This window comes from Bubalus bubalis, chromosome 6 (genome assembly GCF_019923935.1).
Source record: "Bubalus bubalis isolate 160015118507 breed Murrah chromosome 6, NDDB_SH_1, whole genome shotgun sequence".
In the NCBI taxonomy this organism is placed as follows: domain Eukaryota; kingdom Metazoa; phylum Chordata; class Mammalia; order Artiodactyla; family Bovidae; genus Bubalus; species Bubalus bubalis.
In genome coordinates this window covers 92,833,806-92,858,476 of record NC_059162.1, presented here as the reverse complement: position 1 = coordinate 92,858,476, position 24,671 = coordinate 92,833,806, and the positions used below count along the sequence as shown (strand labels likewise).

Sequence of the window (24,671 nt, the reverse complement as noted above, 5' to 3'; positions counted from 1 at the left end):
TGATTCTCAAGTCCTTCAAGAAGGCAGTCTTTAGTTGATGTGTATTCAAACAGCAGAATCTTGCTGTTCTAGCTCCACTTGAATCTAGGCTTAATGTTGAGAAGACATGAGATGCAGCTCTGTGTTGGCTCCTGTCCAATCCTGTGAATCATACCAACTCTCATAAGTTTAAGCTCTGAGAGAACTGGAATTTGAGGCCAAAGAAGGCAAAAATATTTCCCTTTCCCATTCTTGGGTTCTTGGTGTAATGGAAACAGACAGTCCTGGGTTCAAATCCAGGCTCTGGACTTGCCTGCTTAAGTTACCTGCTGATCTCCATCATGGAAAGAACTCCAGTTGTGGGGGAAAGTACACCTGGCCATTTTACGCAATCATTTATTCTTTCTAAGGATGTCTCTGTATCTGTAAACAGAGGCAGTAGCAGTTCTTGTCTTAGCAGGGTTGTAAAGGTTAGAGAGTAATGCATGTGGTACAATCAGGATCCAGTAGCAGCTGCAGTGAAAGGTCTGGAGCCTTAACATGAGCTGTCCATTCATTCAGGGCTCTGGCAATTGAAGTTGAACAAGTAGTCCCAAGTTTGAATTACTTATCCTTTCCCCTCTGCAGCAGGAGGGCAGCCAGGTAAGGTAGCTGTGGGTGCTCTGCCACAGGCCAGGGCAGGTATGAGGGAGAGCCTAGTTAGGCAGTGGAAGTGCCAAGTACCACCTAACCTAGCCCCATCGTGTTCTACCGCCAAAGACCCTGGCGCCAAACGGTGTTGTTTCAGCTGCTAGTAGTTAATACTCCTTGACTTGGAAACGTCTTCAGCTCCTGGGAGCAGTATGGTGCCACGAGGGCTCACGGCTCACCCCCTTAGTCTCTCTGCGACTGGGATTTCCATGCACCCTAGTCTCAGCCCAATTTATCGTCCTTCAAGGCTCACCAGGCTGTGGGCGCAGGGCCAAGGTGTAGGGGTGGAGGGTTGTTGGGGGGAACTTTTCCAGGAAGGGGCACAGCAGTGTCTTGGCTCGCTGCTCAGTTAGCCACGGCCCAGGACCCCAAGGTAGGAGAGTGAACGGAAAGGTACTCTTGTCTGGAGCTGTTGCAAAATCCTCTCCCCGGAGGGAGGTAGAACTCAGACGCACTTGGTGGAAGGGGCCCGCTCTCCCGCCCGTCCTTCAGGTGCTGGGGCCCGGAGGGGGTCCGGTTCCACTTGGGAAAGCTGGGAACTAGGAAGCGTCGCGGGCTAGGCACCCCGCCTTCCCAGTCTCTTAGAGAGGGGTGGGGGCGTGGTACGGCGGCCCCGTCAGGGCGGAGAGGGGTGAGGGGTCTGTGCGGCGCCTCTTCCTCCGGGGGAAGTGGGGCTCAGTCCGGTCCAACGCCGGGAGGGGCAGGCCCTCCCCTGCCCGCGCCTGCCGGGACCCTGTGCCTGTGTCCGGAGGAGGCCGGCGTCCAGCAGATGCACGCGGGGGGGTGGGGGCGGGGGAGAGGCGGGGAGGAGAGAACCCACAACAAAACTTGCGTCGGTCGCCGAGCGCACGGCTGGACTTGAATGGAAGGAGCTCACGCCCGCGGAGCGCAGCCGAGACTCGGGAGAGCGCGGTGGGCCGGCGGGCGCAGCAGGTACCGGGCGCAGGCGGCCGGGTGGGCCGAGGGCCGGGACCTGGCTGGGCAGCGGACTCGGACTTCCCGCCCTGGTACGATGGCCCCAGCAGCTGGCCCGGCGGGGCCACGCATCTCGCCCCCTCAGTCGAGCCCTACCCGGAGGGCGCAGCCAAAGAGATCTGCCTCAGGGGGCGCGACCCTCCGCGGTCCCGACACGGCAGGGGCCTGTTCTCATCTCCGGCCGGAGACTGGTTCCAGCCCCGGCCCCTCCCGCTGCGCACATCTGGAAAGAATCTGCGGGCGGATGGGAGGGGGGAGTGGAAGGGGGCAGGCGACAGGGAACGTAGGGGCAGGTGGAACGGGGAGGGTAGAGGAGCCCTGTACTTGGACCCTGGTCGCTGAGTATGCCCGTGTCTTTCCACGTCAGATCATCCCAGATAGCCCACTCTTCGACCCCCTTACAGACAGAGAAACTGAGGCCTGTAGCGGGGCAGAGATCTGCTCCCAGGACGCGCGGACAGGTGAGGCGGAGCCCGCGCGTCCCTGTCCCAACCCGCTCTGGGCTTGGCTCCTCAGCCCCGCGCCGCGCAGTCGCTGAGCCAGAACTCTCAGCTGGTGTCTGGTGTCTGTCTGTCTATCCGGCTGCCTCCCCGCTGGGACAGCGGGACTGAGAAGGGGGTTGGGGGGTGGCGGCGTAGTGCAGGGTTCGGGGCGAGGCTCGCGCGCCCCGGCGAAGGCGCTCAAAGCTCCTAGGCTGCAGGTCCTTAAACCTCCAGGCGGGCCTGGGCGGGGGATGCGATCCGGCATTAAAATACCTGATGCGCCGTCAGGTGGAACAGGGGGCGGCGAGCTGCTGGTGGCCTCGGGGCTGGGGCTGAGGCTGGGGGTGGGCGGTAGCGGCGGCCTGAAGTTCAGGAGAGGAGCAGACACAAGCGTGCTTGCGGCAATGATCGTCCGGATCCGAGTCTGGGATGCACGGAAGGATGCGCACCCTGCACCTTGCAGAGCATCATGGAAAGATGGAGGGACACACAAACTGGAGCGTCTACCCTTGGACTTCAAGCTGGTCCGGGAAAGTGATGCTGTGGTCAACCCAGCTACAGAAGGCCCCACTGGGAGCCCCTGGGAGGTCATGTCCCCTTTTAGGGTCCAGGGCCAGCCTTTTCAAGTTAAGAAATGTCAGATTCACATGAATGCTTTCATGAAATCTTGAGGGAGCATCTTTGTCCCTTCTATCTGAGTCTTGGGACAGGGGTGACTTAATGGTTGCACCTTTAGGCCTGGTAGAGTCCTACATAAGAGCTCTGACCATGATCTCCTTAGAACCCTTGATAGCTCCCTATCAGCAACCCCTTAGCAGAGTGCCTGATGCCCTTGGAAACTTGACTTTCCCTTCCCTGTTTACCCTTCCTTAAACACACCTTCCTCTTTACCCTCCCCACATTGTGCCTTTGCTTATGGCTTGCCCTCTGCCTTGAGTGCCTTTTCCTTCCCTTTGTCCACCAGAAGAATCCCTACTCAGTCTTCAGGACCGGCCCAAGGCTCTGAGCAGGAGTCAGAAGACACAAAATCTAATCCTGGCCTTGCCTTTAAAATACTAATGAGTAAACTGAGGAAATCAGACCAGATAATAATATTGTAGATCTTTCCAAGTCTGCCTTTCACAAATACATTCCTTCATTCAGCAAACATTTCCTGAGCACCTGCTCCTTGCCTAGGGAGTCAGGGAAAGCTCAGCTGAGCCCTGAAGGGTGCTGCGGGAGCATCACAGAACTCCCTAACCCAGCAGGAGTGGCTTCCCAAGGCAAAAGCATTAGAGTAGCAGCTTGCTGGGAATGGGCAACAGTGGGAGCCTCTTTGTGCTTTAGTTTTCTCCTCTGCAAAGTAGGAAGACTCATTCTTAGTCTTGGGATTTCTGTTGTAGTCAGTAAGATACAGCGTTTGGGGCCCAGCACAGAGCAGATGCTCAGCAAATCTTTACTGAATTTGAGTGGAGGAGGGAGGTGGTGCTGGGGGCTGAGGATTGACCTCCTGATTTGGATCTCCCTTCACCCTCCTTCTTCTAGTCCTGCCTTAACCCCTCATTTAAGCAGTTCTGGGCCTTAAGGTTTGGTTCCCGGGGGGTAGGGGTGGGTGCGTGACAGTGGGTTCCAGCTATTTCCACAGTAACAGTAACCCCAAGTATGTTGCACTTGCTGGGTTCCAGCATCAGCTGGGCATGTCTTTTCATTGACTCCTCATGAGGAGCTCTTATCTCATTGCTTAGACTAGTAAACAGAGGCTCAGAGCATGGAAGCGACTCATCCAGGTGCACACAGCAATTCAGATTGGAACAACTCCAACAGACTGAACTGTCCCTCTCGCCCAACAGTGTGAGCTCTGCTCATCAGGACTGCTCACTCTGGGGACTTCCAAAGCCTTGAAAGGCTGTTCTTCCACACACAGCTCCAACATGGCTCAGCACAAAGAAGGGACTTGGGGGCTTATCTTGCTCCACCTTCTTAGAGAAACAAAACAAAAAAATTGAGACTCAGATGGGTCAGTGATGTCACCAAAGTCACAAGCAAATGAGGTGGTGGAACTGGAGCTACCCAGGATCCCAAGGCCCTCAGGGTGGCTGGCCAAGCTGGAAGAAGGGGGACATAGAACTGGGGTCATCACTCTCCAAGCCCTGTTACTCCTCCCACTCCCTTGAAACCACCTCTTCCTCTCCATCCTGCAGCTCAGCAGCTCCCTCCGCCTAGACCAGTCTTGTTATCCCTTGCCTGCAGCACTGCACAGCCTCTATGAGCTCCTCGCTGGTCCCTCCATAAGCCTACCTATGCCACACTCCACTTCTTCAATAACCTCTCATCTCTCCAAAGATAAGGGATACTCTTCCTAATCTGGCTTTCTACTTTTTTCTTGGCTTGGACCATGGCCACTGCCCAGTCCCCCAACCCCCACCAGATACTCTAGTGAGCTTTGTAGAGGTCACGTGAGTGCTCTTGCCCCAGGGCCTTTGCACACACTGACCCCCTTGCTTGTATCACCCATTTCCTTTTGCCTGATAGTCATCCTTTATGGCTAGATAAAGCATTGCTTTTTCTTGAAGTCTTCTTGGCCTCGGACATACTTAGGCCTCCTCTGGGCCCCTGTGGACTCTAGGTTCCCCCTATCACACCTCTGATGACACTGGTATTATAATACTCAATTTACAAAAAATGTCTAGACCAGCACTGACCAACAGAAATATGAGAACCACCAATGTAAGCCTTGTGTGTGACATAAAATTTTCTAGAAGTCATGTTAAAAAGGGTAAAATGAAACAGGCAAAGCATTTTAAAAAAAATTAATTTATTTTTAACTGGAGGATAATTGCTTTACAATATTGTATTAGTTTCTGCCATATAGCAACATGAATCAGCCATAGTTATAAATACGTGCCCTCCCTCTTGCACTTCCTTCCCACCTCCCACCCTGTCCCACCCCTCTAGGTAGTCACAGAGCACTGGGTTTGAGCTCCCTGCGTCATACAGCAAATTCCCACCCTGCTATCTGTTTTACGTATGATATTGTATATGTTTCAATGCTACTCTCTCTATTCATCCCATCCTCTCCTTCCCCCACAGTGTCCACAAGTTTGCTCTCTATGTCTGCATCTCCATTCAATTCAGTTCAGTTCAGTCACTCAGTCATGTCCAACTTTTTGTGACCCCATGAACCGCAGTGTGCCAGGCCTTCCTGTCCATCACCAACTTCCAGAGTCCGCCCAAACCCATGTCCATCGAGTCGGTGATGCCATCCAACCATCTCATCCTCTGTCGTCCCCTTCTCCCCCTGCCCTCAATCTTTCCCAGCATCAGGGTCTTTTCCAATGAGTCAGCTCTTTGCATCAGGGTGCCAAAGTATTGGAGTTTCAGCTTCAACATCAGTCCTTCCAATGAACACCCAGGACTGATTTCCTTTAGGATGGACTGGTTGGATTTCCTTGCAGTCCAAGGTACTCTCCACTACTATCCTGCAAATAGGTTCATCAGTACCATCTTTCTAGATTCCATATTTATGCTAATATATGATAGAAACAGGCAAAATTTTACTAATTTAGCTCAAAATGTGCAAATATTGTCATATAATACTATAAAAATAAATGAGATATTTATGTTATTAATATTAAGGATATATTTTACATTTTTGGTACTGTCTGAAATCCATATATATTACATTTTATACTTATAGCACCTCTCAATTTAGTGTAGCCACATTTCAAGTGCTGATAGCCACATGCAGCCACCATATTGAGCAGTAGCTATGTGAGGTTTTTAAGGGCAGCAGCCATACCTGAGTCACTTGTTTGGGTCCTCAGTGCCCAGCTGTGCTTGGCCCAGGGAAAGGCTCCATGGCTTTGTGGTTAAGACCCAGGCTGGGAACTTGGCCTTGCCACTTAACAGCTGTGTTATATTGGCCAACCCCATTGGGCCTCAGCTGCTTATCTATAGTGTAGTGGTGATAACATTTTCAATCTGGTTCATATGTTAATATAAATTAAATATTTGTGTAGATACAGTGTGGAAAAGGCAATGGCACCCCACTCCAGCACTCTTGCCTGGAAAATCCCATGGATGGAGGAGCCTGGTAGGCTGCAGTCCATGGGGTCGCGAAGAGTCGGACACAACTGAGCGACTTCCCTTTCACTTTTCATTTTCATGCATTGGAGAAGGAAATGGCAACCCACTCCAATGTTCTTGCCTGGAGAATCCCAGGGATGGGGGAGCCTGATGGGCTGCCGTCTATGGGGTCGCACAGAGTCGGACACGACTGAAGCGACTTAGCAGCAGCAGCATAGATACAGTGTACAGATCCTTATAGATGCAAAACTGAAGGTGAAGGATGAGAACTAGCTGGTCTAGTGAGTGTATAAGATTTGTGGGGAGGATCCTTCTTCTTGGCCTCCTGCCCTGATTGAATCTGGGGCCTGGGCCTGTGCCCATACTTCGTCTCCCAGAGTTTGGATCTGCAGTGGGGTTAGACAGGTAGTCAGGCAGGCTAGGGAGACTCAGGTCTAATGCAGGTGCTCCAGGGGCTGGAAGCTGTTGAGATAGCTGGGGGGTTATAACGAGCCCTGGGAATAGACGGTCAGTAGACTGGCCAAGGATTTATTGCCCATTTGGTCAGGGCGTGAGGCAGAGGGGTGTGGTAGGGCAGGCAGGGCCAGGCTGTAGCATGCATCCATCACTGCTGCTGATGGAGCCTGGGAGCCGTGTGTGCTTGGGCCCCCTGGTTCTCTGCTGCCTCAGGGGCCTGAGTCTGCCGAGGCCTTGTGGACCTACCTATGGGTCAAGCTAGTCTGGCTGCCGGCCGTCTTCTCTCTCCTCACAGCTTTCTTTCTGGGGCCTCATGCCCCTTTTACAGGTCTTACGTAGGCTGGTGGGCAGTGGTTATTTTACTGGGGTCTGCTGCCTCTTGGAGACTAAGGGCAGGGACCTTATCTACTTTACCTGTATCCCCTAGGCCTAGCACAGGGCTAGATGAGGCCTCACCTTCAAGAGCTGGCTGAGCCAACAAGTGAGGCTAAGCAGTATCTGAAATACCGCAGCAGCCATGGGGCAGCAGAATTCACTGAAGAATAGAATGTGCAAATCTTCAGTGAGGAGGTGGGCCTAGCACTGGGCCAGAAAGGCACAATCAGGAGCTATGTGCTGGAAGGGGAAGAAGCAGGGGCTTCTGAAACCGACAGTGTTGTTGTTGGGACATCAACAGTGCCCATGGATTGGATATTAGTGGTGGAGCTAACTAGCAGGGAGCTAACATTTATTGAGCACTTACTGTGTGCAGTACATGCATCCCGCTGACTCTCACAGTCCCCCCAACAGGAGAGCTCTGGGGCCACCCAGTTGGATGGGGAGGAATGTGAGATTTAGAGGGTGGCAAAGCTTGCCCAGAGTCACAGGACTGATGAGGACCAGAGCAGAGGTCACAGCCCCGGCTGGCTCAGAGCATGCCTGCTTAACCAGACATCAGTATCACCATCAAGCTCCCTGTTTGCTCAACCCTCCCAGACCCAGCATCTCATCAGAGTTTTCTAACCACTGGGCTGTGATCCCTGGGCTCATGGTGGGAAGAGATCCTCAGGCTGCAGAGTGGGTGCGTCTAGGCTTGGACGCCTGTCGTGTACCTGCACCGTAAGCATCACAATAGTGAGAGCAGCTTCACCCACCTAACCTGGGTGTGTATGACTCCAGAGTCCGTGTACCAGAGCTTCCGCTTGTCCCAACTTACCACACCCCAGAGATGTTTGCTAAGTGAGTCTCTTAAAGGGAACTCCAGGGACCAGCCCAGAGCTAAGCCATGCCCATGGCTGCCTGGATGATGGAACCCCAGCATCTTCCCCAGTGGCCTAAGGCCATCCCTCTACCTGCTCCTTGCTGCCTTAAGGGACCATGCTGGGGAGAGGTCTCTTGCAGGTGGCAGTTGACCACAAGAGCACCACAGGTTGCTGGTGAGGGAGGGTGCAAACACCAGAGAGAGGACTTGAGTGTTTTTCAGGCAGTAGCAGCTCCATTCACTAATGACTACTCCGTGTGCAGCACGCAGGGACAGAGAATGGCTCACAGCCCTGTGTGGGAGAAACACAAAACATCACATTTTCAACTCATGCCAAGCCCTGGGGGAACAAAGTGATACAGAGCCCCGGGGCATCTCCTATGCCAGGGGACCTAACACTGGCGTTAGTTCTTGGAGAAACTGCTGATTGCACAAGAGGCGGGGCGGGGAGAGGGGGGTGGGTGGTGGCGGTTCTAGGCAGAAGGAACAGCACATCCCAAGGCCTGGAGGGAGGAACACGAAACAGACAATAAGCAGGGCAGGTGAGTGTGGGAGCTGGAGGAGAGGCAGGGCCATGTCCTGAAGATCCTGGAATGGCAATCTGAGGTGCTGGGACACCTCAGACCTGTGGTGTCCCAGACCTGTTGCTGGCCCACCATGACCTGTGGCTGCTCAACGGACAGGCCCCTTCCAGCCCTGCCTATGCCAGGACAGTGAGAGCTCAGCCAAGTCCAAGCCAAGCCCTGCAAGTCCAAGCTCTTCCCAGGCCTCAGCTTTCCTTTCTGTGAAATGAGGGTACAGATCCCTTGAGGCCAGGCCCAGAGAGGGTTCTGGGAGGTTTTGCAGATCTGCTTAAGGACAGGGATTCAGCTCACCTGCCCCCCACTCCCACCCCTGCATCCCCCCTCCCCAGCCGCCAGAGGGCAGCGCTGATAAGGGGGTGTGGATGGGAGGGCGGCAGCCAGCAGAGCTTGTGTGTGCAGAGGACAGGGTCTAGAGGGGCTCTGCCCTGTGGCGTGGAAGGCCCCAGCATGACTTCCATGGGCCCTAGTCCTTTGGCTGCGCTACCTGATAGGTTAAGTCAGCCCCCGCCTCTGGGTGAGTCTGAATTGACCCCTCCTGCAGGCACCATGGCCCAGGGCTGGGCGCTGCTGCTCCTGCTGCTATTGCCGCGGCAGCTGGGAGTGGTGCTCGCCGTGAGGGCCCCAGGATTTGGCCGAAGCGGCGCCCGCAGCCTGAGCCCCGAAGAGAATGAATTCTCGGAGGAGGAGCCGGTGCTAGTCCTGAGCCCTGAGGAGCCGGGGCGCGGCCCAGCCACCATCGGCTGCCCTCGAGACTGCGCCTGCTCCCAGGAGGGGGTCGTGGACTGCGGCGGCATCGACCTGCGCGAGTTCCCAGGGGACCTGCCCGAGCACACCAACCACCTGTCCTTGCAGGTGAGGTTGGGACGCTGTGCCAGTGGTCACGGTCACCGGGGGCTGCCCCACACATGTGGCTCCCATCCTGGAACCACCGCACCCCCACCACAGTCCTTGCCCATGGCCTCCCACCCTCCAGACGCAGGGCGCTAGGGCAGGTCAGACAAAAGGATGGCTCCACCAGGGGCATCCCGGCTCTGACATCCCGGGCACAGAGCCCTGTGATGTTATGACCTGCTTTGTCTCGTGGCAGGAGTCTGGGCTGAGGCTGTCTGTAGAGTCAGGACCTGTCTGAGCTCCGACACAGACTTGCCCTCAGCTGACCCTCTGGGAAGACAGGGTACCTCAGACACCATTACGGACCAGGAAAGTGAACACACAGCAGACCCCCGAGGAGCACCCTGGGGGCTCGGGGGGTCTAGTGCTGTCCCCAGCTGAGGCCCAGTCTAGATTTTAGAACCTCCCGAAGTGGGACACAGCATCCCAAATGAGAACTCTGGGGGCATTGATGCGACCATAATCACCTTCATCTGCTGCACCTGTTTCCAAAGGAGACCAGGCCCAGAGAAGGACAGTGACCGGCCCATGGTCACACAGCCCCCATGGGTCTGCACTGGCGGTGGTGGGAGCCCAAGACCAAGGGACCCTGAGGGAAAGAGACAAGCCAAGGACAGGACTTATTCTTGGTTCATTCACCAAGTAGTTCCTGTGAACCAGCTCTATGCTTCTGGTCCTGTGTGGGCTGCTAGGCAAGTAGGAAGGTCTTGGACATATATTGCCTGTGAGGTGCTCACTGTCTATCTGGGAGGCAGAGACCTAAACAGGTAGAAGGAATAGACAGAAATTGAAGGACTGGTGCTGTGAGGCCAGAGCAGCTCCTAGTCCAGCCCCCAATCCAACCCAGGAAGGCTTCTGGAGGAGGTGCTACGCGACCCAGGTTTTAAAGCATCTCAAGGGGGAAGCGGGGTCCCCTGGGCCAGGAACCAAAGGTGGGTTTCTGGCTTGGGGAAGGGGGGCATGGGCTGGGGACACCTGTCACTAAGTGGGAACAGTTCTGGAGGGAAGACAGCATTCTAAGTTTGAACTGCCTGTGGATATCTGTGTGTGGGTGTGTGTGCGCACCTGCACTCTTAGAAGGGGGGCCTGCACCTCTGCTGTGGATACTGCTGTGCCTGCAACAGCCACATGTGGGCCTGGCTCAGAGCCAGTCCCCAGGGTCTGTCCACCATGGGGCAGAATCCCAACAAAGGGGCCCAACGGAGGGACTGGCTCCTGGGAATGGACTGAGCTGGGTGCAGGCCTCTAATGGGGCAGGAACCCTGGGCACCCCCCTTGTGTTGCCTCCTCACCATCCCCACCTCTCCCCACCTAGAACAACCAGCTGGAGAAGATCTACCCCAGGGAGCTTTCCCGGCTGCATCGACTGGAGACGCTGAACCTCCAGAACAACCGCCTGACTTCCCGAGGTGAGGGATCGCCCAGGGCTGGGGGCTGGGACCCCAGACAGGAAACTAGGTGCCTATGGGGAAAGCCCCGCCCTGCAGACCCTGGCATGTGGGAAAGAGCAGGCCTGGGCTGGGCTGGCCTCCAGATCCACGGCACGTGCTCCTGTGGTTGCCTAACAGCCACTGCTGGGTGTTTCTGAGACCGGGGAGTCTGATCAAGGGAGAGGCTTCAGAGCAGCTCAGACTCCAGCGTCCGAGGAATCACAGAGGCCTTTAGAATCAAAGAGTGTAGAATCCTCAAATATTAAAAGTTTTTTTTTTTCTGATGATGAAAATAGTTTCTAATTATAGTAGAAAATTTGGAAATATAGAAATTAGAATACAAAAAAACCCCACTCATTATCCTGCCACTGCCACCTAAAAAGTGAAAGTGAAAGTCACTCAGTCGTGTCCGACTCTGCAACTCCATGGACTGTATAATTCTCCAGACCAGAATACTGCAGTGGGTAGCCTTTCCCGTCTCCAGAGGATCTTCCCTACCCAGGGATCGAACCCAGGTCTCCTGTATTTCAGGCAGATTCTTTATCAGCTGAGCCACATGAAGTTCATCACTATTAACATTTTGGTATATTTCTTTCCATTAAAAAAAAAAAGCATAATTTATACACCATAATGTTTAGCCAACTCAAAGATATAATCTGATGAGTTTTTATAAGTTTATATGTTGTACAGCCATCACCACAATCCAATCCAGTCTTTTTTCTTTGTGTTTTTAATTCATAGCTGTACCGATAGTATTGATACTATAACTGTTATAATTGCTTTGTTTCACTTAGCACTTAGCTCAGCAGCATTTCTCATGTTGCTGAAAACTCTCCACGGCCATCATTTGACACAGGGTATTCCACAGAGGGATGCAGCACAGTTTATGTAACTGTTCCCTCTTGTTAGATACTTGGGTGAGTCCCAGCATCTGAGGGTCTGGGAGCTCAGAACTGAGTGTCAGAGGCCGACCTCAGGACTGGAGAAGGGCCAGCCTGGCTGGGCTCCCGGTGACAGCTGGGTTCTGACAGCGCATCTGCCAGATGGGGCAGGAGAGGGTCAGGTGCCGGGCGGGGGTGGGAAGGGGCTCAGAAGCCATTGTCCTGCCCTACCCTGCCTGGGGCTGGGTGTGAAGATTCTCTCTGACCCTCTGGAGCTGTCCCCAGGGGCACACTCCTTCTTGGCAGGTCCTCTGCCCTGTGGCCTGATCTTTTGGGTGCCCATTCCCACCCAGGCTGCCCTGAGAAGGTGAAGGATCAGCCATCTCTCAGCGGACACTTGCCATCTGCTCTTCTGAGCCTGGGCCTCTGAGAGTGGGGTTGGGGGTGGGGTGGCACTGGGCAGGCCTGTTGGGACTGGCTGGGTAGGGGTCAGAGCCGCATCTGCCCCAGGCAGTGCCTCCCTGTCCTGGCAGGCGGGGTGGGTGTGGGGTGGTCAGTGCTCACGTGCTCCCCTGTAGCGTCTCCTTCATCCAGGGCTCTGACCGATGCCTGTCCTTTGAAGGGCTCCCGGAGGAGGCATTTGAGCATCTGACCAACCTCAATTACCTGTACCTGGCCAATAACAAGGTGAGGGGCCCGCAGCAGGGCAGGGTGTCTCAGGGAACTTTCACCAGGGCCTCTTTTGGGCCAGCTGCTGGGTTCCTACTGGTGCTCAGACACAGTCCAGACCCCGCACTTTAACACAGGGCTTCAGAGTGGTCAGATGATGACTGAGGCCAAGGCCTACATCGGTGTAGTGGGGTCAGAGCGAATCCCCACGGGGAGGGGGCATTGGAGGGCTTCCTGGAGGGATAGCATTTGAAGGGCCACGAAGGGTAATGGGATTTCAACCAGAGGCCTCAAGGGGGAGGGCACTGCAGTAAAAGGGACAGCAGGAGTGAAGGGACAGAGGCACTCAGCCTCGCAATATTTGGCCTGCCCCAGGGCTCTGTCCTGGCCCTTCTCTCTAAGCTCCTAAGGTGGCTATCTCCTCCTTGGTCTATAACACCCATCTACATCAAGGCCACGTCCAGAGGCGGTCTCCAGGCTTTCCCCTACTCCCACGTGAGAATCAAAGATCCACCTGCCTCCTCAACATCTCCCCTGGATGTTTGATAGAAATAGAACTAGCCACTCCCCATCTCTGGAAGGGGCATCTCCAACCACCTGCAACACCACTGGTCAGAGCCATGAATCCAGGAGTGCTTGGCTCACCCACGTCTGCTCTCTCCACAGCTCCCCAACCCCCTGCCCTGCCCACCAGCACAGGACAACATAGCTTCTCATCTGTGGCCCTTCTCCTCAGAGCAGCCAGAGGGGTTTTTCAAAATCTTGCCCCACTCTAGCTCTATATTGTCCCTTCCCCACTTAAAACCCTCCCAACAGCTTCACCCTCTGCCCAGGAAGAAACCCACATGTCTCCTTGAGGCCTGCAGACCTGTGTCCCCGGCCCTCCTGGCTTTCTTAACTCATCTCCCCACTGGCTCCCACCCCCCAAACCTGGCAGATCCCCCCCATGGGCCTCTACTCACTGTTCTTGCTGTGTGGGTGCTCTCCCCCACAGATGGCATTTAGAGTGCCGTCATCTCTTCTCCAAGCACCCCACAAAGTCGTTCATTGTCTTCAGTCTGTTTGAATTCCTGGCACAGCAGTGATCACTCTTGATGCTTTTATTCCTTGTTTATCATCTTCTCCACTAGGATGTAAGCTTCTGGTGTGGGTGGTGTGGGCAGGGATCTGTGTCTTGTTCCCTAGGACATGTTCAGGGCCTGGAACTCTGCCTGCATATTGCAGATTTCAGGGAGTACTGTGAATAAGTGAAGGGTGGATACCGTGGACTGAGGCTGGAGAAACGTGGGTGCTCACTGAGCCTGTACAGAGGGCCAGTGTCAGGGGGCTGTGAGGGGAGAGGCCAGGAGAATGGGCAGGGCAGGGGACAAGATGGAGAGATTTGAGTGTCAAGCTCAGGACTATGGGGAGCCATAGACGTTCTGGTTTTGTGTTATTGGGAACTTTAGAAAGATGGCTCTAGTTGCAGAGAGGAGACAAACTGCAGGGGCTCAGATGAGCAGCAGGTAGTGTGACTCCATGCCGGCCTCTCACCCTCCACTGGTCTTTCTACCCCAACTCTTCCCTTTCCAGCTGACCTTGGCACCCCGCTTCCTGCCAAATGCCCTGATCAGTGTGGACTTCGCTGCCAACTATCTCACCAAGATCTATGGGCTCACCTTTGGTCAGAAGCCAAACTTGAGGTCAGAGGTCAGAGGGGGACCCTGGGCTTAGGTTGGGGAAAGGGGGAAAGCTGAGGCAGAGGTTGCAGGCCCTGAGTAGGGTACAAGCAACCCAGAGAGGAGGGATGGGCAGTGCAGTGCAGCCCTGATGCCCCATGCTCAGGGCTGAGGTGACAGACACCCGGGGCTGCAGGGGCACCGGGTCTGGAAGGCTGACCCCTAAAAGAGGAGAAGCAGTCAGTCCAGAGGTGAGGACAGAGGGTGGTGTCTGGGGAATTGTGGGGAGCGGGTGAGGGTATCTCCCTCCTTGCCCAGCCCCTGGGAAGAGAAGCCTCTTCCAATAGGCAGAGCTGCCCTTGCTGAGAGCTGCTCTGGGTGAGGCCCCACAGCGCAGGTATGTGAATGGGGGTTGGGTGGGGGTGCTGGGGAGGAGAAGGTGCTGACATCCTCAAGTGCCACTCTGTTGTCTTCTCTCCTTGTAGTATGTTAGCTCCATGAGGGCAGGGACTTGTTGGTTCTGTCCACTGCTGTATCCTTAGGATCTGGAACAGTCCTGGCACATAGGGGCACTTACTGTATGCTTGCTGAATGAATGAGGGGTCACCTCCTCTGAATCCAGATCCTGTGCTGGGCACTGGGGACAAAGAGGTGACAGGGACAGGCTCCATTCTCAGGAGGTCCCACAGAGCTCAGAGCCAGCTGTGTGGACAGGCAGGGACTCCAGGGCTGCAACACTTGGGGAACAAGTGAGAACCTTGAAGGTTATGGAGAAGCAGGGACTAGGGATCAGGAAGTCTTGTTTCTTCCACTAACTTGTGGGGTGGTTCCTTCATCCCCTCGACTATGTAGAGGGAACTGGATTTGGTGGAATCTGAGGTTGTTGAGATGGGAAGAGGGTGCCCTGGGTCACAGGCTCAACCTGAGCAAGGTCTGGAGGCTCACCAGGTGAGCTGCTGTGGGGATGGTTGAGGGAGAACCTGAGCCTCGCCCCCAGGTCCGTGTATCTGCACAACAACAAGCTGGCGGACGCCGGGCTGCCGGACAACATGTTCAATGGCTCCAGCAATGTTGAGATCCTCATCCTGTCCAGCAACTTCCTGCGCCATGTACCCAAGCACCTGCCACCTGCCCTCTACAAGCTGCACCTCAAGGTGGGAGGGAGAGGGCAGGGAGGAGCACTGCCTGAGCAGGGGGAGAGCCCAGGCCCACACGGGCACAGCCGTGAGGCTGCAGGGCCTCGGCACGAGCTGGGGGGCACAGAATCCACTGCAGATGAGCAGACAGAGACCCAGACACCGGACCGTCAGTCCCACACTAAGTCATTTAGGCCTGGGCCCTCTCCCCATGGCTCCCCCAGACCCCTCTCCATATCTCATCTCAAGGCTGTGTCCTTGCCCCTTGGCTGTCCCTCATGCTCCCTTTCCCACCCTCCCACCCATCTCTCAGAACAACAAGCTGGAGAAGATCCCACCAGGTGCCTTCAGCGAGCTGAGCAACCTGCGTGAGCTGTACCTGCAGAACAACCACCTGACTGATGAGGGCCTGGACAATGAGACCTTCTGGTGAGCCGCTGCCTGGCCTCCGTGTGAGCTCTGCGCTCAGGAGGCCCCTCCCAGGGCTCACCTGGCCGGGTCCTTGCCCACCTGCCCCTGGCCAGTTTTCTTGGAGAAGGAACTTTAAGGCTTGTGCCTTTACTGACACTTCTGTCCCGAAGAATAGCACTATGTAAGTCCTGCCCAAATTCTAGTAAGGCAAGGAAATGTTTGCAGAGGCTGGATTCTTGGTACAATGTAGAAACTCAAGCATTCTTGTTGAAGGCAGATCTATTTTCAGCTTTTTAGGCCCAGGGTAGCCTAAAAGGACAAAAAGCTTTAAACAGTTAGTCTTCAAACAAATCCTATGTCAGAAACCATGCTAGATCCTTCTTACACCAATGTATCATTGAGTCAAACCACTGAGAGGCTGGGAGAGGACTGAGTTCCCCAGTCAGCTAGTGGCAGAGCTGGGATGAGTTAGAGGGAAGTTTCCTGCCACCTCCCTTGGGAGTAATGTTGGAAACAAGTGCCACGTGGGCTCCTGCCCACCGACCTAATCCCCCGCTTCCCTCCAGGAAGCTCTCCAGCCTGGAGTACCTGGATCTGTCCAGCAACAACCTGTCGCGGGTCCCGGCGGGGCTGCCGCGCAGCCTGGTGCTGCTGCACCTGGAGAAGAACGCCATCCGGAGTGTGGACGCGGACGTGCTGACCCCCATCCGCAGCCTCGAGTACCTGCTGCTGCACAGCAACCAGCTGCGCGCGCAGGGCATCCACCCTCGGGCCTTCCAGGGCCTCAAGCGGCTGCACACAGTGCACCTGTACAACAACGCACTGGAGCGCGTGCCCAGCGGCCTGCCGCGCCGCGTGCGCACCCTCATGATCCTGCACAACCAGATCACCGGCATCGGCCGCGACGACTTTGCCACCACTTACTACCTGGAGGAGCTCAACCTCAGCTACAACCGCATCACCAGCCCGCAGGTGCACCGCGACGCCTTCCGCAAGCTGCGTCTGCTGCGCTCACTGGACCTCTCCGGCAACCGGCTGCACACCCTGCCGCCTGGGCTGCCACGTAACGTGCACGTGCTGAAGATCAAGCGCAACGAGCTGGTCGCCCTGGCGCGTGGGGCGCTGGCCGGCATGGCCCAGCTGCGAGAGCTCTACCTCACCGGCAACCGGCTGCGCAACCGGGCCCTGGGACCCCGTGCCTGGACCGACCTCTCTGGTCTGCAGGTAAGGGGCCAGGGCCGTGCCCATATAAGATACTACTGGTCAGGCTGCCCTGAGCCCACGCATTTGCTGGGCCCGGGTGAGGGGGGAGCAGAAGGGCAGGGCCTCTAGAGAAGGGCCTGCTGGGCAGCCTGAGCATTAGGGTACGGAGCCTGGGCCATGCCAAGGGTCTGGGCTCATGGTATAGCAGTACAGGGCAGAGTTCAGCTGGCAGGCAAGGCAGAGCTTTCCACCTGCAGGGACAGGCTTGAGGAACTCTGTAGGGACAAGGGGAGGTCATGGCTGCAGGTGGGGGGCATTGTCCCAGAGGACTGAAGGACAGGGACAGTTCAGGTGGCATGAGAAAGCGGAGCTCACCCACGTGTGGGCACAGGATAGGTGCCTGGAGAAGGCTGGGCTTGGGGGAGGGGAGGATGGCAGGTGCCTGAGGTGGGTTAACCTCACCAGGCTGCAGAGTCTAGAGGAGTGAACTTGAGGCTTCTGGGACTGACCAGTGGCTGTGGCTCCTGTAGCCACAGCCCGAGACAGGAGGGCTGTCTGGCCATGTGAACTGAGCCTCCTTGGTTACAAGTGAAGCCTCCCAACCCAGTGAAGGGCTGAAAGAGAACTTCATTAAGGAACCTGGGAGGCTCTGCTGTTTTACCAGGTCCGCCTCTCCCAAATGTCCTCAGGCCTAGCTCTGCCCTTTTTCGCAGGGCTCTGCTCATTGGGAGGTCTTCCTTCACCGCCTGCCACCTTCCTCTGCTTTGTTTCCTTCATAACCTCTTCCGTCCGACAGTAGGTCATCTGTTTACTTGTTTGTTCCTGCTCTTCCTGCTAGAACACGGTGCAGACGTTTTAGTCTGTTGTGTTCACTGCTGGACCAGGGCCCTGGTTGTGGGAGGCACACAGTACATGCTTGTCAGGGGAGCTGTCAGGGTGGGGATGTCTGAGGCAAGTGCAGGGGAGAGGCCCTGAGAGTTGGAGGCAGGGAGGTGGGGCTGAGCCCCGAGGATGAGTAGTGGGAGGCGGCTGGTCCTCCAGGAGCAGCCAGGGTCTCCCCCACCCAGAGAGTGCTGCTGCGTGTCAGACACCAGGGTCCAGACACCTGTGCCGGTCTCTCTTGTGCCAGTTCTTAAGGGGTCCCAACCCCATTGCCCTCTCCTCCACACCTGCTCCTCCTGCTGCATTGGCTAACTTGCTGAAGGGGGTGACACCCACCTGGGTGTCCACCGGAAATGTGGATGCTGCCTTGACATCCCCTTTTCCACACCGTCTAACCCCCACTGACCACTGTTACCAAAGCTGCCCACTCTATCATGACATCTCCCCATCTCTCCACTTCTCTCCATCCTACTGGTCATATCAGAAAGTCAAATCACCCCCATTTCTTCCTGGACCTCAGCTTCCTAGGAACATTCCACTCCTATATTCCACATGCAATCAGCAGGTATCTTGAAAAAATAAAACAAACAAACATGCTCACTGTACACCCACCCAGAACCCTTCTGTGGCTCCGCTTTAGAACCCAGACCAGAATCCTGGCCATGACCTTCAGCGCCTGGTCTGCCTCTGCTCCCAGCTGAGCTTCTTGGTTTCCCAGATGCCCTGGACTTTGTTTATACTGTCCCCTCGGCCGGAAGGCCAGTGATACCTACTCATTCATTCATTCTACAAGCTGATACCGAACCCTGACCACATGCAGACCCAGTTCTAGAACTGAGGACCTAGAGGGGAATAAGACAGATCCAGGGTCACTGCCCTCCTAGAGCTTATCATATACCTAGGACTCAGCTCAATTATCACCTCCTCCAGGAAGCCACCAACGATGGGCAGGTTAAATGGCTGTCTGGGTGAGTCCAGTCAGGAGTGGGGTATTTGGTGAAGATCTTCCTCAGCCTGTTGGATCTTTGCACAAGCAGCTGCTCTCGCTGCTCCAGAGCTCCCACCCGTGTTGGCTGCCGTCTGCTCCCCCAACCCTGATTGGGCTGAGTCGGTCCCCTCCCCGGCCCCCGTATCACAGCCCGGTTCCACTGCTGCCATTGTCAGATTGTGGTGTCCCTCTCTCCTGCCAGCCTGGCTTCCCGAGCACAGAGGAAGTGTCTCGGTGGATTCCATGTCCCCAGTGTCCACGGGCACTGAGGAGGTCTGGAATGAATGAGGAAGTACTGGATTCGTGGGGAGCAGGGAGCCCTGCTGGTCGAGAAGGTGACAGGGAGGCTCCCTAGGGTGCCTGAATTGTGTGCTCCCCTGAATCTGGAATCTGGATTTATGGCCCCCAGTTCCCTGGCCCTGAGCCCCAGCCTGTCAGGGTGAGGAGGGAGCCTGAGATGATGGAAGCCCACCCGTGGATACACAGGTGTGTATCAGGGCGAGGGTGCTGACAGCCTGAGGTGCAGGCAGTGAGCCAGGCCCGGGCATGTCCAGGGCTCCTTCCTGCTGCAGCTGTGCTCTGCTCCCTGGGAAAACCACCCCATTTCCCTGGCCACCTGCTTCCTGGATTCTAAGCCTGTGGTGAGTCTGACACTGACCAGTCTGGGGCCTGGTTGCCATGCCAGGGTCACTGTGGGCCTTGAATCCTGGCCCTCGGCCCCATCCACATGGCCCTGAGATCCACAAAGGAGCAGCCCCACCCCCATCCTCATCCGACAAAACTGGGTTGTGATTTAAAGACTGGAGGACACCTAGTCCCTGCCCTTCTGGGGTCTTTAGTCTGAGGGAGGTGACAGGTGTGTTAAGGAGGACGGACTTTAGCACCCAGACACTGTGGCCATGAATTCATGTGGCCGGATGGAAGGAGCGGGGTAGGATATAGGCCAATTAGAACAAGGATTCGGAGTCACAAGCCCCAGCTTCCAGGCTCTATGGGCCCTATGGCCTGCAATGGATCTCTGAACCTCTCCAAGCCTCTGTTTTCCCATCTGGAAATGAGGATAGTTATAGAGCCCGCCTCACGGGGTTATGAGATTTAGAATGCTCCGGGTCAGTGGGAGCTTGGCAAGCTGTCAAGTGCTGTATCTGCCCTGCTCACCCCTGCAGCTGCTCGACATTGCCGGGAATCAGCTCACGGAGATCCCTGGGGGGCTCCCAGAGTCGCTGGAGTACCTGTACCTGCAGAATAACAAGATTAGTGCCGTGCCCGCCAATGCCTTTGACTCCACACCCAACCTCAAAGGGATTTTTCTCAGGTAGGAGGCCCTGCCCCTGCCCCTCAGGGGGCTGCCCAGCTCCAGCAGAATGGTTAGGGCCCATGGAAACCACTCACAGGTAGAGGCCAGTGCTTGAAGCAGGTCAGTGCTTGAAGCAGTGCTTCCATTGAGCAGAGCCCTGGTTACATCAGAGAGCCTCAGTGAGCTCCTGTTCCCTTAACTCTCAAGGGTGGAGACAGTCCTGGCCAGGCCTGGTGAGGTTCACTGGTTTGTGAAAGGGCTTTGGAAACTTTAAAAAGCAGAACTTGTGGGCGTTCTTGATGGTCCTATGGCAGGAAGGGACCACAGAGAGCATCTCCCCAATTTACAGCTGGGAAAGCTGAGGCTCAGAAAGCACAGTTGACTGCTGTGTCCACAGCCAGACAGGCTGGGCCTGGGCCTCAGACCCAGGATAGCAGATGTTCAGGTGGGTTCTGGGAGTTTAGGATGATTCAGGGGACCCGGCTCCCCAAGGAGAGCAGAACCAGAGTGGTTCTTCCCACCATCCCCCTCCAAGTCAGACAGATCAGAGAAAGGCAGCATGTGCACTCCCAGGGGCTTTGTGGCCCAGAAGGCTCAGGCTGGGTGACATCAGGGTGCAGTGTGACCTGTGCCTCGGCTCCTGCAGGAGACTGAGGTACAGAGAATTGAGGGGGCCTGAGATCAGAGCCCAGCCTTCCCCTTCCCAAACGTGTGTCCCCAGCCCACTGTGGCCCTGGCCTTTCCTGTGCCCCTCTACACCCAGCACCAAGGTGACTTCAGGCTGGTCATAGAGCATTCTCAGACCTCCAGGTTAATGCCAATGGGCAGGCAGGGAGGACTTGCCTGTGTCTGCCACCCTCAGATCATAGTAAGAGCATATACGGTGGAGGCCTTCTCTCCTCCTTACGAGGTCACCCTTCCCTGCTGCAGTAACCACACAATACCTTGAGTTCCCTGTAATGGCCTGGACTCCTAAGCCCCCTTCTTTTGTGCTTGCTGCATGTCTTCCTGGAGGACCCATCCCTTCCACCCCACTTCTGGGCTGGGTCACTGTGGAGACACTGTTTGGCTCATAGCACAGACCTCACGTGGGTGCCCTGCACAGGTTTAACAAGCTGGCCGTGGGCTCCGTGGTGGAGAGTGCCTTTCGGAAGCTGAAGCACCTGCAGGTCTTGGACATAGAGGGCAACTTTGAGTTTGGTGACGTTTCCAAGGACCGGGGCCGGTTGGAGAAGGAAGAGGAGGAGGAGGACGATGACGACGAGGAGGAAGAAGAAAGGCGATAGGGACTGGGTGAACGGGATCTGACATAGGTGGGTGGTCTGTGTGGGGTGCCCCAGCCTGTTTCACCACATTCCTGCCCCTGACCTCAGTCTAGGGTCTTTCTGCCCATTCTCCACCCTCTGTACCCTGCTTCATTGTTCATTTTGCAAATCTGTTAGAGCTCTCAGTGTGCTCAAGGCCCTGGGTGTGATGTTGGGGATAACAGCATGCCAGCGGGAGGCTGGCCTGTGCCAGGGCCTCCATCCACAGCGATGCGTCCCTGATGGGACACACCCAAGGACTGGAAAGGAGGAAGCAGGGAATGGATATGGGGGCCCACAAGGAGGCTACTGCTGCAACCCAAGCCAGAGATGCTGGAGGTGGGCAGTGAGGATGCAGACAAGCAGATGGGCCTGAAAGAGGTCTGGAGGTGCAGACTTGAGGGCCCAGCTAGTCCTGCTGGACGTGGGGTGAGGGAGAAGACAAGATCCCAGTTCTAGCCTGGAATTCCAGGTGAACGATAGTACTATGGAGGAGCAGGTCTGGTAAGGGGAACTGTGAGTTTGGAGGGCACTGGGGAGCTGCCCAGGGTGGACTGGCTATTTGCATCTGGGGCTCCAGAGTGAGATCTGGCTGGAGAGGGAGGTCCAAGAATCGTAGGCCTTGAAACAGTCCCCGAGGCCACGAGAGGCTGGGGGAGCTCTCCAGGGAGAGAAGAGGGAGGGGGATTGCCAGCTGGAGGGGAGCGACGGGAGGAAGGGGACAGAGCACCAGGGGAGGGAGGCAGAGCTGCAGACAGCCCAGGACAGAGGGTCATCACACGCGCACACAGTGCACCAACGTGCACACACTCACACTCATAAGATGCACAAAGCAGACACTCAAACACACACCGCACATGTGCACACACAGATACACTCGCATGTACTTTACTGTGTATTCACAGATGCAGGACAAGTACACCATTGCATATACTCATGTGTGCATGCATGTGAGTACATACACGCATGCTGCCCCAGGCACATATGCCCTTGTGTGCACATGTGCACACACACATATACACGTGCATGCCTGTTATGCATCCATGCACAGGAAGTGGAAGGAATCAGCTGTGTGAGCACAACAGAGAGACTGATGGAGCTGAGCATGGCCACGGACCCACTGGACTTATCTACAGGGAGGTCAGTTGTGGGGAGCAGTTTCAGGTCCTTGTGGGGAGCAGTTTCAGGGGCAAAGAGGGTGGAGAAAGTGGTTGGAAAGGATAGGGTTCAGGGATTATAGACAAGTCTGTCGAGAAGTTTGATTGTGAAGAGATGAGTGAGGCTGGTGGTGGGAAGGATGCATGAAGCTCAGCAGGATTCTGTTCACGCTGGGCCTTTTTTAAGCAACGGAGCTGGTTTGAATGCCGATGGGGAGAGGCCCATGTTGAGGGAAGAGTTAAAGGCATAAGAGAGGAGAGCTGGGTGTAGCCCCACCTGTGCAAGCAGGAGGAAGGACTGGCTTGGGCAGGAGGGTCAGTTCTCCAGAGGCTACAGTCACATGCAGGTCAGCGGCTTTGTGGCTGGATGTGAACTCACACCTGCTCGATGCCTTCTGGTTTCTCTGTGCAACAGGTACTCAGCAGACCAGGGTGGGTGTGGAGACGATGGCCAGTTGGATCCTTCCATGGCTGAGGTTTTGGCCAGGAGTGTGAGACAGGAAGGCAAGGAACAAGGAAACTGAGGGTGCTGGCAAGAGAGAGAGGCTGCCTTGCAGATGCTGGGGCTCAGGCTGGAAAGGGAAGGGGTGTAGATGGGAGGGGTTGGTCTCCTGGGGGAGGAGGTTGGAGGGTGGGCATGGTGGTGGGGAGTAGCCATGAGGGGAGGTGTGGTCAGGAGAGATATCAGAGTAAGCTGAGCTGGGGGTCCAGGGGCCACTGGGTCACTATTAGGATGTTGAATTGAAGTAGGGTCTGAGACAGAGAGAAGTCTGAGCGGGGTTGAGGATCCTGTGGAGGACATAGGGAGGAGGGAGCAGGGGTCCAGCTGATGGCAGAGAGAGGGGTGAGTGTGCTGGGCTTGCTACCTGACTGTGGAGGGCAAGCCCAGAGGCAGTGCTTGGGAGTCACCTTTCTTGACTCCTGGACCCAGGGGCGTGAAGGCAGAGCCCCTTATCTCCATGCATTGTCCTCGGGCAGAGCCAGGGGTCAGTGACTGGGGTGACTAGCCATTCAGTGGGGGTGCTGGGGCCCTCAGGAAGGCACTGTGGGTCCCGGGGTAGACAGAATCTGCCCCTCTGGAGACATTGGCCACAGTCAGCAGCCCCGGGAGAGGCCAAAGGGGTCCAGAGGTTTCCAGTCCACACCAGGCCTCCCAGTGGGTGCCCCCCACTGGCTCTGGACTCCCAGGGCAACTTCCCCTTGGGTCTGCAGTTGCTTGACCCTGCCAGGGCCCCAGCTCTAATCCCCTTGGCCCTGGCTGGGTTTGGTGGGCAGGTCTGCCTTGGCCTCCCCTGACTTGCCCGTGTGTTCTGCAGGACGACGGACCGCTGGAGCCTTTCTGCAGCACGTGCCTGAGCCCTGCGTGCCCCTACTCTGGCTTGCTCACAGACACTCCCAGCGCAGCGCCCACCAGGCCCCACTCCACACATAGGCTGGACCCAGTCTCCCCTCCCCACCCCTTCCTGCAGTCCATCCACAGCCAGACACCCACACACAGCCAGCTGCACAGCATCCTCCAAACATCCCCCTGTCGGCCCCACACTCAATGCTGCCCTCAGTCCCTGAGTCCTACAGACGAGGCAAAGGGTCTGACCAGCCCCAGCACTCATGGGTACCTGCTCCCTGCCCCATGGACATATGTACGCACACACACACACACACACACATACACAAGTCACATGCAAATAGCTCTTCTAAGCCTCTGCCACCAACAGCTCTTGCCCCAGCCAGAAATGGCCAGCTCGCTGTCTGTCTGTCTGCCCTCTCCGTCTGTCCCTCAGAGAAGACGCAGAGTTATCTCCATGCTGTCTGCAGCCAGGTGCCTGCACCCTCTGGAACTCAGACTGGGTCTTCCTTTCTCTCCATTTGGGGAAAGGAACCTTCAGGACTGCTGCCTTGGCCCACCGGTCATGCTCCCCAAGGCCGGGGCAGTCATTCCCCTCCAGGCCCTGGCCGGGCCCAGACACAGCTTTGCTGGATGAGCCCCACTGATGCCAGAGGGAAGGTCTGAGGCTGCTGAGGTCTTGGACTGGAGCTCGGCGGAGGTGGCGGGGCTGGGTGGAGCAAGAGCGAAGGGCCCAGCTGCACCGATGAGAGAACTTTTTTATTCTTTGAGCCTGAGGGGAGTTCTGGGTGCCTTTTTTTTTTTTTTTTAATTCTTTTTTAAGGAAAAAAAATGATAAAAACTTCAAAGCTGATTTTTCTTGTTACAGAAAAACTAATATAAAAGCATTACCCCTGTCTGGCAGCCTGTGGCCGTGTCTGTGTGTGCTTCCTGCCAGGTGCTGGGCTG

At 56.0% G+C, this 24,671-nt stretch overlaps 1 protein-coding gene across 2 annotated transcripts; it reads left to right on the top strand.

The window, feature by feature from the left end:
* The first annotated feature begins 1,452 nt into the window (after nt 1-1,452).
* On the top strand, nt 1,453-24,629 carry PODN (podocan). 2 transcript variants are annotated; one of them, XM_025288713.2, is made up of 12 exons: nt 1,463-1,602; nt 2,012-2,105; nt 9,013-9,323; nt 10,678-10,771; nt 12,296-12,360; nt 13,915-14,024; nt 14,998-15,154; nt 15,450-15,565; nt 16,114-16,771; nt 19,787-19,935; nt 21,023-21,230; nt 23,695-24,629. In XM_025288713.2, exons 3-11 carry the CDS (start codon nt 9,018-9,020, stop codon nt 21,201-21,203), a joined length of 1,836 nt encoding a protein of 611 aa, XP_025144498.2. In that variant the 5' UTR covers nt 1,463-1,602; nt 2,012-2,105; nt 9,013-9,017; the 3' UTR covers nt 21,204-21,230; nt 23,695-24,629. The 2 variants fall into 2 exon arrangements, with proteins under 2 accessions (XP_025144499.2, XP_025144498.2); XM_025288714.2 differs by lacking the exon at nt 2,012-2,105 and having other exon boundaries at nt 1,453-1,602.
* Nucleotides 24,630-24,671: the final 42 nt, after the last annotated feature.